This window comes from Corvus hawaiiensis, chromosome 2 (genome assembly GCF_020740725.1).
Source record: "Corvus hawaiiensis isolate bCorHaw1 chromosome 2, bCorHaw1.pri.cur, whole genome shotgun sequence".
Lineage (NCBI taxonomy): Eukaryota > Metazoa > Chordata > Aves > Passeriformes > Corvidae > Corvus > Corvus hawaiiensis.
The window spans coordinates 21,459,228-21,472,052 of record NC_063214.1 but is presented as its reverse complement, the minus strand read 5'-3'; the positions used below and the strand labels follow the sequence as shown (position 1 = coordinate 21,472,052).

Here is a 12,825-nt window from a genome sequence, read left to right as displayed (position 1 = left end):
ATTTCCCCCCCAGCCAGGTGGGAGGAGGAAGTTTTGGTGTGTCATAACCTCTGCTCAAGGGCAGTGAACCCATCCTCCCTTACAAAACTGGCTATGGACCCCCCACCCCAGGAAGGCTACATCCATGGGACATTCACGTGAGAGGCAACTAAGGGGGTGCCTTAATCCATCAAAGGCCCCCCGAAGTGCCCCCCAGAGTCATTCCTGAGGCCTTGCACCGAAGGACTGCACGTGATTCAACAAAGCCAGAGGCTGTTGTAAAAGCCAGTGGCAAACACTCCCCTGCCCAGGGAGGTCCCTGGGTTTTCCTACCTAGCCTGAGCTATACTAACCCATCGGATTCTATGCTTTTCGGGGGGACCTTCACCACCAAGAAGACCAGCTGGAGAGGATTATTGGAGCATCATTGGGATGCGTGGATGGGTGATATTTTCTGTCCCCTCCACCTCTTTCTCAGATTTCTTTCTCTTCTTTTTACTCTCCATTTTCTCTCTCTCCGTCTCATATTTACTATCAGATGAAACCCATACTGTTGTCCCTGGCATAAGGTCTCATTTACACCTTAATTTGGGCAGAGGCATTTCTAAGAACTTTAATAACCGGATCATAACACCACTGTGCTGAGCTGCCGTTGGACATGAGATGCAAATCACAGGGCAGGGTGGAGACTCCAAGGTTTTATTTCCTTTATGATACCTGTACTTAATGAAAGGATTTCCCTTGCTCACGCTGTGGCTCTTGGCACACTCTGCCAGAGGTCATGGAACACTTTCAGGGTTATTTGGCAGCCCATGACCTGATGGATGCAGCAGCTGAGTGTTGTACAGCAGGAACATGAAGAATGACATCCAGAGGCGTGTGAGGGATGCCAGCAAGTTACCAACAGGATCTGCAGTCATCCTTCTCAAAACAAGGATGTAAGGATGACATGGGGCTAAACAACACAGTCTAAAGCTTTATGAGAACATCTGTCTTTATTGTATCCATTTGCATAATTCTGTCAGGTAGAAGCATCACACCCTTGTCCTACACCTGGGACTCATGAGCATAAATTAGCAGAAGAAGAGCAATGAAAGGCTGAACTCTGGTTCCAAAGCTGTGATCCTGAGCACAAGGCTATATGCCTGTTATCAATAAGTCATATTTGAATACAATTTGTAGGTTACGGGTGTGGGCTCGGCAGTCACGGTGGGCGCCAGACTGTAGGTTATGGGGGTTCTGGGGTCCAGTCGGGACGGCCGGACGTAGACGGTGACGGATGGAGACGAGAGATCTCTATAGGCAGGTCTTGGGACACAGCCGGTTTATTGTAAAAGGCTTGGGTATTGGGGCACTGCTCAGAGCTGGTAGACTCAGCTCTGAGCAGGCCCAAGAGAGCAAGAGAGTAAACGGGTGAGAGAGAGAGAGTGTAAGAGCAAGAGTAAGAGCAAGAATAGAAGTGGAAGTGAGGAAAGTCTGAAGTCCTGGTTACAATACAATAAATCATCTTCTGTACTGAATATTCTAATTGTCACTAACCAATCTAATACAAGATACAAATCCTATAGCATTTACATACAGCCTATAAGAGTTCTTATATTACCATAGAGTGTTACATCTTAACTTCTAAAAACTACTCTTTGGACCCCTTCTGCTGAGCTAGTAGGGTCTGCTCTGACCCTTGGACCTGTTTGCAAGCAGAGGGTATTGTTCCATCAAGAGGGGATTACTTCAGTCGGCCATACCATTGTTTTCTAGTTGTTCAGTAACTAAGACCTGGTATTTCAAAAGTGGCTTTCATTTCGATGTTGCCTGTAGTTTTCATATTCCCAAAATCTTTTGTCAGGCAATCATATTTCCAAGGCTTTCCTGTTTCATCTTCCCCAACATCTCCCCCTTTTCGACGGACAATTAAGATATTAGACATAGTCTTACTCGTTATTTTTTGCACACACTGAAGTATACAAGGTACTGCTACTAAAACTGTAATTATTACTACTAGAATAATCAAGCCTATTTTACAGAGTTCCCTTAGCCAGGGTGCAAAGCTCCAACCATCAAACAAACTGTCTAGCCAAGACGAGTTATCTGTTGTAATTTGGTTAGCTAGGTCCCTTAGGTTTTGTCTTTGGTTGATTTACAGGTAAAGCTTCATTATAAAAACAAAAACAAAAGGTTAAAAGCAACATGCATCTACACAAATAATGCTAAAACTCCATTCTTTTCTCAAGCTGTTTCTGGCAGACAATCTTCTCTCAGTGGTTCTGCCGAGTTCACATTTCAGTGCTGGCTTCTCGGCTTCTACTCGCGGGGTCACTGCCTGAAGTGGAACCGACAGTGGGCTTTGATGCGTGGTACAGCTTCACGTTCTTTGCTGGAATCCACTTGGTTCCTTCACCTGTGGAGAGACATGCAAATCCCTTTCCCCACATTATAAGATCATAAGGTCTTTCTATTTTTCCTGATGCTAAATTCTTAATTAAAACTGGAGGGTGCTCTTTCAGTTTTGCTTTTTTGTTGTTTAAGAAATGTCTGAAGATGGGGGGTTCAGGCTCTTCTGCAGAGCTGTTCAAGAAATTAAAAACATACAAGGCTTTATTCAACCTTCTTTGAGGTGTAGCCTGGGCTTTTCCCCTTTTCTGTTGATTTAAAATGCGTTTTAAAGTTTGATGTGTTCCTTTTAGGGTACTTTTTGGCAGTTGTTTAAGATACGGTGAGCAAATGCCACTGTATCTTACAGCACTTTTTAGTTCTTTAATTTGGAGAGTGGAGATGGGAGCCCACATTTTAGGACTGTCAGGCTGTTGGCTAGCTATCACAGGCTTAGTTAATAGACTAAGACTTTCATCTTTATAGATTTGGGGTCTTATTTCATGGCAATCTGTTAATTTAGAATAATCTGAGCACTTTGGAGGATTTTTTGATTCAGAAGGTAGCGCTGACAAACTTTCAGAACTCGTTTTCTCTTTCTGGGTTGCAAGATCCCCGCCGCTTGCCGGCGGGACTCTGGGGCTTATTGCAAACAAATCTGGCTGCTTTTCAGAGTTTACTTGTGTTAGATTTAAAGCATCAGCTCCGGCAGAGGGGCTCTCCGTTTCCCCTGCCACTGGAGCTGCATTATTGCTCTCGGTTCCCCCCCTGCTCGCAGCTTCTGAGGCAAGGCTGCGCTGCGCGGAGGGATACGGCTGTACGGTGTCGGGGGACCCCGGCGGGGGCGGCTGCGGCGCGGGGATGGGACCCGGCAGGGGCAGCGATGGAACGGCAGAGTTCGGGAGTGGTGCAGCCGATCTCGGTGGCGGCGGGCGAGGAGGCGGGGTGGAGCTGCGCGGCGGAGTCGCGGGAGGATGCGCGGCTGGTCCCGGGAGCGGTGCTGAGGTTGGAGAAGTCTGAGCGGACTGATACCACTGGTCCGGGAGTTGCAGCAATGGCGCATGCGCGTGTTGCGTCATCAGGTCCGCGCGGTAGGCTGTAAGGGCAGCAGTCCGTGTGGCGGGCGGTTCGGGCGGAGCGAGAGATGGCAGGACTGCAGAACCAGGGGCTGGGGCTGCGGTCGCGGGAGGCAAGAGGGCTGGTGGCTGGATGGCGGCGTGCTGCTGCTGGAAGCTTGTAGGCTGGGCTGGGGTGGGTGGTGGTGCCGCGGGAGACGGGGCTGCAGTGCCGGGAGACGTAGCTGGAGCAGGGGCAGGTACGGGGGAGACTGCAGACATCCGTGCAGGCAGCGCGGCACCGGCATCAAGTGGCTCGCGGAGCTGGGGCGCTCCCAGCGCAAGCGATGGTGTGCCGGGATTGGGGAACCGCACAGAAACGGCAGGAGGAGCGGAAGTAGACACAGGCGGCTGCTGTGCCGCCACGGGGCCGGGGGACCGCTCGGGGCGTGCTGTGCGCGCTTGAACGGCAAGGTGGGGGGGTAGGGTTCCTGTGGTAACGTGCAGAGGGGGTGCCGGAGACAGCAGGACAGCCGTGGCCGGCGCTGTAGGCACTAGTGTTTCGGGAGCGGCAGGGGACTGTGAAGACGCAGCAGCGGCGGACGGGGATGGAACAATGGCTATCATCGGCGCCGTGTGGGGGGGGGGGACCTGGGGGGCTGGAAGAAGGGTCGCCGCTTGGCTTTGGGGGGGGCCGGCTATAATGGCAGCCATGGCCATAACCGGCGCGGCTGGGGGAGGGGTAACACCCGTAGGTAGCAGGGGGGTAGGCGCTGGCCCCGCCGGGGGTACCGCCGGGGGGCGGGGCCATCATGATGTCAGCAGCGGGGGGTGGGGTAGCAATGACGGCAGCAGGGGGGGGTGGAGCCGCGGTGACGGAACCGGGGGGGGGGCACGGAGGGGCAGGGGCAAGGGGCGGGGCCGCGGAGACGCTGGAACGGAAGGCGGGGGCCGCGGGGGATGGGGCAGCGGGGGCCGCGGGGGATGGGGCAGCGGGGGCTGCGGGGGATGGGGCAGCGGGGAGGAACGGGATGGCGGGAGGGGCCGTAGGGTCCGGTGGGGTGGCTGGGGCCGGGGGTAACGGGCGCGGGGGCCGCGAGCGCGGGGGGCGGGGCGGCGCGCGTCAGGCGGACCGCGGGTATCGGAGCCACGGGGTCCGGCGGAGGGGCGGGGGCCGTGCTCCGCTGCGGGCTCGCGACGGCAAGGGGCGGACTCGCAGCTGGAACCAGGCTCGGCGGGGTGACTGCTGCGGGCGGCGCCACCGCAGCAAACAGCTCTACCAGCGCTCTGCAAGCTGGGAGCAGCTGTGCAGCTGCCATATCCCGGTAGGAGATATTATTAAAGAGCTTAACTCCAACTGTGTCCCAAAAGTCTCTTGTAAAGACGGCTGAACGGTCAGCATTTGGGAAATTAAGTCGGGTCCATTCTAAAAGATTTTTTAGCTCGTGTTTAGGCAACTGACTAGGACCAGAGCTTATAAGTAAATGCTTAAGTTGCTTATAGAGATCTCTGTCATGGGCAGAGTGGGTTTGTCCCATTTTTTAGACCAGTATGATACTCACTTAGGTGATGTCGCAGGAGCAGCGTCCTTACTCAGATGTCTGTCGTGCGGGGCTGGCCAGGCACTCCACTCAGCACTCAGGACGCCGCTTTTCGGTCCTTTCCCAGAGCTCCGGTTTCAGGCGTCGCTTGGCAACGGCTTTCCGTGCTCAGGACCTCACGGGTGGGTCCGCACTGAGCTCCAGTGCGGGCGGTGCTCAGCACTACTCGCCTGTGCTCGGGGCGTGCGGCAGATTTCCCTCCGCAGAGCTCCGGTCAGTACTGCTTAGCAGCGTGTCCGTGCTCGAGGGGTGATACGGCAGACCTCCTCAAAGAGCTCCAGGGGGCCGCTGCGCAGCAGTGGCGGCCCGTGCTCGAGGGCTGCCAGGCAATTGCCTCCAAGAGCTCCAGGTAAACCCCGTGCTCGAAGGCTGCCTCAGCAGAATTACAGAGCTCCAGCTATTACGATGCGCAGCATCGGTATGCCGTGCTCACGACACGTTCTAGGTGGCTATAACTGGTCTTTTAGTTACCGTCCATGGAGAAAAGTCCTACAGATGGAGAAAGCTGAACCGGGCGTTCAATCACGTTGTGTGCCAGGCTGCAGGTGCTGGGTGTGGGCTCGTCAATCACGGTGGGCGCCAGACTGTAGGTTATGGGGGTTCTGGGGTCCAGTCGGGACGGCCGGACGTAGACGGTGACGGATGGAGACGAGAGATCTCTATAGGCAGGTCTTGGGACACAGCCGGTTTATTGTAAAAGGCTTGGGTATTGGGGCACTGCTCAGAGCTGGTAGACTCAGCTCTGAGCAGGCCCAAGAGAGCAAGAGAGTAAACGGGTGAGAGAGAGAGAGTGTAAGAGCAAGAGTAAGAGCAAGAATAGAAGTGGAAGTGAGGAAAGTCTGAAGTCCTGGTTACAATACAATAAATCATCTTCTGTACTGAATATTCTAATTGTCACTAACCAATCTAATACAAGATACAAATCCTATAGCATTTACATACAGCCTATAAGAGTTCTTATATTACCATAGAGTGTTACATCTTAACTTCTAAAAACTACTCTTTGGACCCCTTCTGCTGAGCTAGTAGGGTCTGCTCTGACCCTTGGACCTGTTTGCAAGCAGAGGGTATTGTTCCATCAAGAGGGGATTACTTCAGTCGGCCATACCATTGTTTTCTAGTTGTTCAGTAACTAAGACCTGGTATTTCAAAAGTGGCTTTCATTTCGATGTTGCCTGTAGTTTTCATATTCCCAAAATCTTTTGTCAGGCAATCATATTTCCAAGGCTTTCCTGTTTCATCTTCCCCAACACAATTCACAAGCTGGCTTGCTTACTTGCCCATTTTAGGATTAACTGAATAAAGTTTTGATATAAAAATATCTTAGAACCTGGGCAATGAATGTAAAGGACACCCTCAATCTCCAGAGAAGTGCAAGGGCCTGGTACCTTGGCAGACGCACATTGGGTAAAATTGGGTAAAATTGGGTAAAAAATTGGGTAAAAACTGTTCTCAGTCTTCTCCAGCCTCAAGGTGTCAACACCCATGACCGAGAGAGCTGTAGGCAGCTTTTTTCATCACTGTCTATCTCTAGCGATCTTAATTTGTTAATTTGTAATGGGTGAGGGTAAGTAACCTGTGAGTTAAGAATAACCATTTCAGTGGACGTAAGAGAGATGGGAGGATGTAAAACTTACGTCCATGCAAGAGGACATTTAGCAAGTATTCACCACAAACCTGTCAATGCCGTCATCTTGAAAAAACCCACAAAGGCGGAGCTAAATTTCTTACCATCATAAATGTTGTCCATTCCTGACTTGATCCTCTGGCTTCTTCTCAAAGCCTTTGGTTTCTTCACTGGGTAGCGGAGATTTGTTATCAGTCCTTGATTTGGCTTTTCGAAAGCGTATATTAAGTCCTTTAACGTTTTGAACGTCCTCTCTGGAACACCTTCAGAAGTCTGTAAGGAAAGGATAACAAAATGTTTTTGCAAGTGCCCTTCACATGGCGTCCCCTAAATGAAAAGAATGACAGGTTCTTTATTATTTACCAAGGAGCTGTTTTGTAAACAGATTTGGTGACAGAATATTGCACTGCCCTTAAAACATAAGGGACACCTGTTTGGAGGCATGGCTATGGCACTAAAAGTAACCTCCATCACCATATTTTTTTTTCAAAAAGAGCATCAATTTAAATTATTGGTGTAGATGCGTGCTGCAGCAACCCACTACAGCAGAGTGTTGAAGAGCAACAGCATTACACACTGCGCTCTGGTCTGAGAGCATAAGTTTAGGGATAACATATTTAGTTCTTACTTAAAATGTTGTCTTTAAATAAGTAGGTGACAAACAGAACCCAAAAATTTTACAAAATATCAGCATTGGCAAGCAAAGGACATGTGCAAAAAACTGCTTTTTAAGTGTGGGTTCATACAACAGGACTGAACTTCTGCAGCTCAGCCCTGCAGGGATCTGTGCATGGACTTTACAGTGCTGTAAACTTCAGGGCAGTGACAGACAGTGAGCAGCCTACCAGTAGTCATTAAAAGAGAACAGGGCTTTGGTTTCACTTCATCTGCTAGCTAGCAAAGAAACATGTATTTATTTTCGTTAGTTTTCTGCATCCTTCATCTTCCATTCAGCCCTGCATGGACTGGGTGCCAATGCCTCTGTGTACTGGGTCTGGCTGGGATGAGTTAACGTTCTTCATAGCAGCCTACATAGTGCTGTGCTTTGAATTTGTGACTAAAACAGTGCTGATAAGGCTGTCGCTGAACAGTGCTCATGTAGCCTCGAGGTTGTCTTTTTCTTGGACTTGGTTCCCCTGGGGAGCAGGCTGGGGTTGTGCAGGATGCTGGCTATCCCATCGCACCCCATCGGACACTGTACTCAGCAATAAAAGCTCAGGGAAAGTGAGGACGTTTGTGGTTATGTGTGTGCTGAGGCTTCGCTTTCCAGGACGTGGCTAAACATCTGCCTCCCAATGGGAAGGAGTTGCTAAACTCCTTTGCTTTGCTTGTGTGCACAACTTTGCTTTACCTGTTTACCTATTAAACTGTATTTTATCTGGTCAAGGAGTTCCCTCACTTTTGTTCTTTTTGTTGTCTTCCCCCACCCTGTCCTGCTAAGGAGAGAGGGAGTGAGCATCTGTGGGGGTGCTTAGCTGGTTGGGGCCAGCCTACTGCATTCTAGAAAGCTCATGGCTTTCTCTTGGCCTTTAAAAAAACCCAAACCACCTCTCCTCCACCATCAATGTATTATTTCAATCAATTATTTTAGCAAACCAAAATAATCTGAATTAATTTCTTTAATAACTGAACTCTTCTTTCACATTTTTGGCAAAACTTTGTAAGGAAAAATGGGTTTGAAAAACCTCAAAGTGTCTGAGTTATTATTACCTGCTGACAGGAATGACAGCATAACCCCAGCAGAGTGACTAAGGTCCAAACCAGAATTTTTTTTATCAACAAACCATTCTTCTTCATGGGAAATTGTGTCTTTCGTACTCAGGAAAAACCGCTAGTAAGCAATAAATTATCAGCATATGAGAGCTTGGAGTGTCCTTTATGGAGTGATTTCCTCATTCCACTTAATGGTGCTTAATATTGCAGTCCTCTTGGCTGTCCTACTACAAGCAGGGGAGTGAGTTTATAGGTGTCCTTTCACATTGCCTGGGGATTTGATTGATGCGTTAGTCTCTCCTGCACTTGTTTTTCTTGAATTAGCAGCATTATTTGGCATCATCAGTTCAGGTGCCTCACAATCATACAGAATTATACATTCTTTAAATCAAAAATATCATTGCAATATCCCAGATCCCTATGAGATGCTGCATGCAATGGCAGCACTTTCAAGTAGAAAAAGCTAATTAGGAACAGGAGAAAGTAACAAAAGTAATAGTTTTTTCATCAGTGCTATAAAAAAGAAATGGTCAAATCAGAAAGCAGCTGGTTAATAAATAACAGAGCCACTTAGATTATAAGGAAATTCTACAAACACAAGAGCTAATTTTGAGCTCATAGATAATAAAAATTGAGTAGAGAGCAAACTTGGAAATATTTTCTATGGTATTGTGTTTATGGATTAAAAAAAAAAATCTATGATCTGTCAAATTATCATTGACTAAAATGACCATAGATTAAAATGATCATTGATCATAGATGAATCTAAGAACTCTTATTCTATGATTTTTAAAAAATCTATGATCGTTAATGCAGTCTTTAGAGATGTAATGAGAATTACTCACCTGTATTCTAAAATATCCTTGGTGTTCCCTGAAGATTCGGTAAGTGTAGATGAGGTCCTCAAAGCTGTGAAAAATGTTGTATATATAATACATCACATTAACAAAGTGGACATATGTGCAAACACTATTAAAGACATGAGAAGTTGTGCAGTAAAATTGAATGAGGCAAAGACAGAAAAGCAAAACAGAAGAGAGCCTAGAGATTACAAAATGAGTGAAGGTTTAATATCTTGAAATACAAGATTACTCTAACCATGGGTTTCAAAGAACATATGAACTAAACCTAACACAGGCCTTTTATGAGCATAATTTGATTCCACAGACATCACCTCCTGTCATCTCTCTCTTATCTTCCTCATGCGTGATACCTCCCTGAACTTCATTCTGCATTTCTATCACAAGAAGGCAGTTGAATTCTTGGAGAGGTGTTGGCAGAAAATAGCCTCCAGTCACCAGCATCCAGAAAATGACTACATGGCTCCTACTTCTAAGAATAATATTCCTCCTTTGCATTTCCCAGGGTTTTAGTTATTGTTATTTTTGATAATATGAAAGTGTTTGAACACTGAGGCTACTGATGTATTTGGATATATTTTGTCAACAGAAATAAAAGGTTTATCAGGTACCACAGTAGCAGCAATTTGGGAGGTGGAGAAGGCGACCATGATCAAAAAAGGTAGCAGACCTGCATGAAAATGTACATCACAAATAAGTGAGGAGGTTGGGGAGACAGGGGAGCAGCATCTGAAAGCAAGTTTTTTTAACTGGTGTGCCTGTTCCTCAGGAGGACTTCAGCTGTACCTATGTGGCTATGTGAAGTGAACTGTCATGAGAGGGAGAATCTTGGGGCAAAAACCTGGCTCAGGGGCCTTGCACAGAAATGAAGGGTTACTCTGAAAATGAACTACTTTGTTCTGCAAAAAAAGTTACTGTGACTTGAGATCAGTGTAAGGCTTCCAGTTATAACAGATTTATTTTAATTCAAAGAGTGGTATCACAGGGATGCATATTTTTGTTTTTGCCTTCTTGAGATACCTGTGGAAATCTACACATTCCTTGCTGAAGAGTACTTTTTATCAGTGTGAGTGCTCATTCTTTGCACAGAGACAGAAAAGTGATAAAAAGAAATACCAGGAACTGATCATTTTTGATACTTGCTCTTTACTGATCAACTAGATTTTAAAACATTATTGTCTGGATATTATTCAGCTACTATAATTTTTATTTAATGAACATGAAACTACCATTAAAATGGAAACTTCTGTTTCCACATTAACTATTAAATGCTTATCAAGAGCTAGTAATAGGGTACAAACAAGGTGCTTGGAAGAAAAGTGAGGTGAGAGGGAGAACGGCCTGTTGAACAATAAGGAGAACAGTAGCAAGAACAGTAGGTCTGAAGTGTGGCACTGTGAGAGATCTGGGATAATTTTGGATGAAAGAGACAGTGTTCTGTGGAGGAAGGTGTATCAGCAGAGCCGTGCACCACGCCTGATTAGAGGAGAGATGCATTTGAACTGGACCCACCATTCTGAGCCCCAGGTTCTCCATGGGAGTGCACTCCCCCGCAAATCCCAATAAAAAAAGGATGAAAAAGGTTGTTTGTTTGCTGTAGCAAGTGGATCAGTATCTCTGCCCACGCATCAGTTAATTTGAGAAGGGTTTGTCAGTTTGCACATCAACCATCTTAGGTGCTAAACAAGGTGTTAAGATGCAATGCTAATTCAAAAGTTGCCTTGAAACATCACAAAGAGTTCCAGTGTTGATTGCCCCCAGTTTTAGGGCAGTTTTCCTCTGCCTAGTGAACCATTCCGTCTTTGAGGCAATTCTCAGCCACTACAACACCATCCCATGTGCTGTCTGAACACAAGCATTGCTCTGACCTGTGCAAGCCACCATCTGTGCACCACTGCTGCCACCCTTGCAGTTTAACTATGGCATTTGTTCATGTCGGAGTTACAGTCAAATCCACTAAACACTTCAGGTTTTATCAGCGTTTAACGCTACAAACCCACAGAGGCAAACTGGAAGTCACATGATTTTTCATATGCCTGAGCAGAATATTGTGGCAGACATATGTGACAGGCCAAAGCATGTCTGCAAGGTATCAGAAGGCAAATCTGCTTTGCCCTTAAAACAAAAAAGAGACGATGGAAGGGAAAGCAACCATGCTGGTGTAGCACAAAGCTTAACCCAGGTTCTAACTAACATTGCCGTTCTTCCTCTGTGTCAGGTTCCCCATTTGTCCCTTTTGACAGGGTTTGCATGCGCATTCCCTCCCATCTCCCTGCCCTCCCCTCACCCCCTGCATTGCCTCATTCCACATCATACTGAAAGCAGGTTCCTGTAGCTCCCTTGCCGAGGGCTGTTTCCCCCCCACTTGCTATTTCTCTTCTTGTATTGTCATTTTGCAGACCTCCTTTCTTTTACCCACCAACCCAGTAGTACTCCATTTCTCTCTCTCTTTTTCTCCCTTCTCCATTGATTTGTTTCATAAGAAATGGATTTTTAGTGATTGATAAAAGCATCTTCTCATATTTTTAAATTAATTAGATGTGTTAAAAAGTTTTCATGTCATACTCAAACGTATCCTCAACAAATGTCAAACCTCATAGGTTCAAACAAAGACCTGGATTCTAATTTTTAAACCTTGAATGCATTATGAACAGATCAATTATATATGAAAAGTGTAAAAAGGGAAATAAAAGTGCTATTCCCTACAGAAAAAGAAAATAATAAAATTTTAATGGTAGTAATTAAAGCTAAGGACTAGAAATAGCAGTTTTCTATGCCCATCCTGTCTGTGGATTTGTCATATGAATTCAAACAGAACTTTTTAATTTTCAGTCTCAGCCTATGTTCTTATATCAGGTAAAATTCCTTTGAAACACGAGGCTGAGCTTTCATCAGACAGAAATTCTATAAAGAAGGAAGTGTTTTGTAACACGCCATGAGACTTTTCAGTGTCTCAACAGTGCTAAAATGCTGTTTACTCATCATTACAGAGGCAGTTACTTTGAGTAGGGTTCTTAACATGTTTTGGCAGGCTGAGCTATTTTCTCTGGGCTCCCCTTATTGTCTGGAGAGAGAGACCAGCATCAACAGATTATAGTTCATTTATCATATGTTACACAAAATGGTTTTTTGCAAATGCCACCCTCTCACTATAAAGGAAACCTAAAGCAACCAACACTACTTGAATACATAGACACACTCCCTTGGAGGCTGTTAATATCAGGGAAGAACTATGAATGTTAGAAAAGATGATTATTGTCTTTGGATCCAACTGAAAACTCATAAAAAATCAGTATTAGGGTACTTACAAAACACAGAGACACAAGGCTCCTTCCACACTCTCACTCTCCCGTATTAAATAGCTGCCATTCTTTTTCTTCTTGCTCAGCAGCTCTTCACAGGTTCTCCTTGTTATCTTTCCATGAAAAAATGGGAATGAGAACTCCATGGATAAAAGAAAACAAGGTCTCTTGCCTTTCAAAGCAATTCTAGAGCAAATCAGAAGCCTGGCATGAAAAGAAGACTTATTCCAAAAGCAGCTTCCTGCAGACACCTGAAGTTGGAGGTGCCAAGGACATGCAGTCGTTCATCTGTGTTGTTTACTGAACTGTCCCCTGTGA

General features: G+C 46.4%; 1 protein-coding gene across 1 annotated transcript in view; it reads right to left on the bottom strand.

The window, feature by feature from the left end:
* Positions 1-12,825, bottom strand: part of SH2D1B (SH2 domain containing 1B) — an 18,606-nt gene extending 5,781 nt beyond the window's left edge. Inside the window, exons 1-3 of the mRNA XM_048295230.1 lie at positions 12,514-12,825; positions 9,191-9,254; positions 6,737-6,905 (exon numbers count right to left, since the gene is read on the bottom strand). Of these exons, the coding sequence (XP_048151187.1) occupies positions 6,737-6,905; positions 9,191-9,254; positions 12,514-12,653 (373 nt within the window). The 5' untranslated portion in view covers positions 12,654-12,825. The remainder of the gene's footprint in view (positions 1-6,736; positions 6,906-9,190; positions 9,255-12,513) is intronic.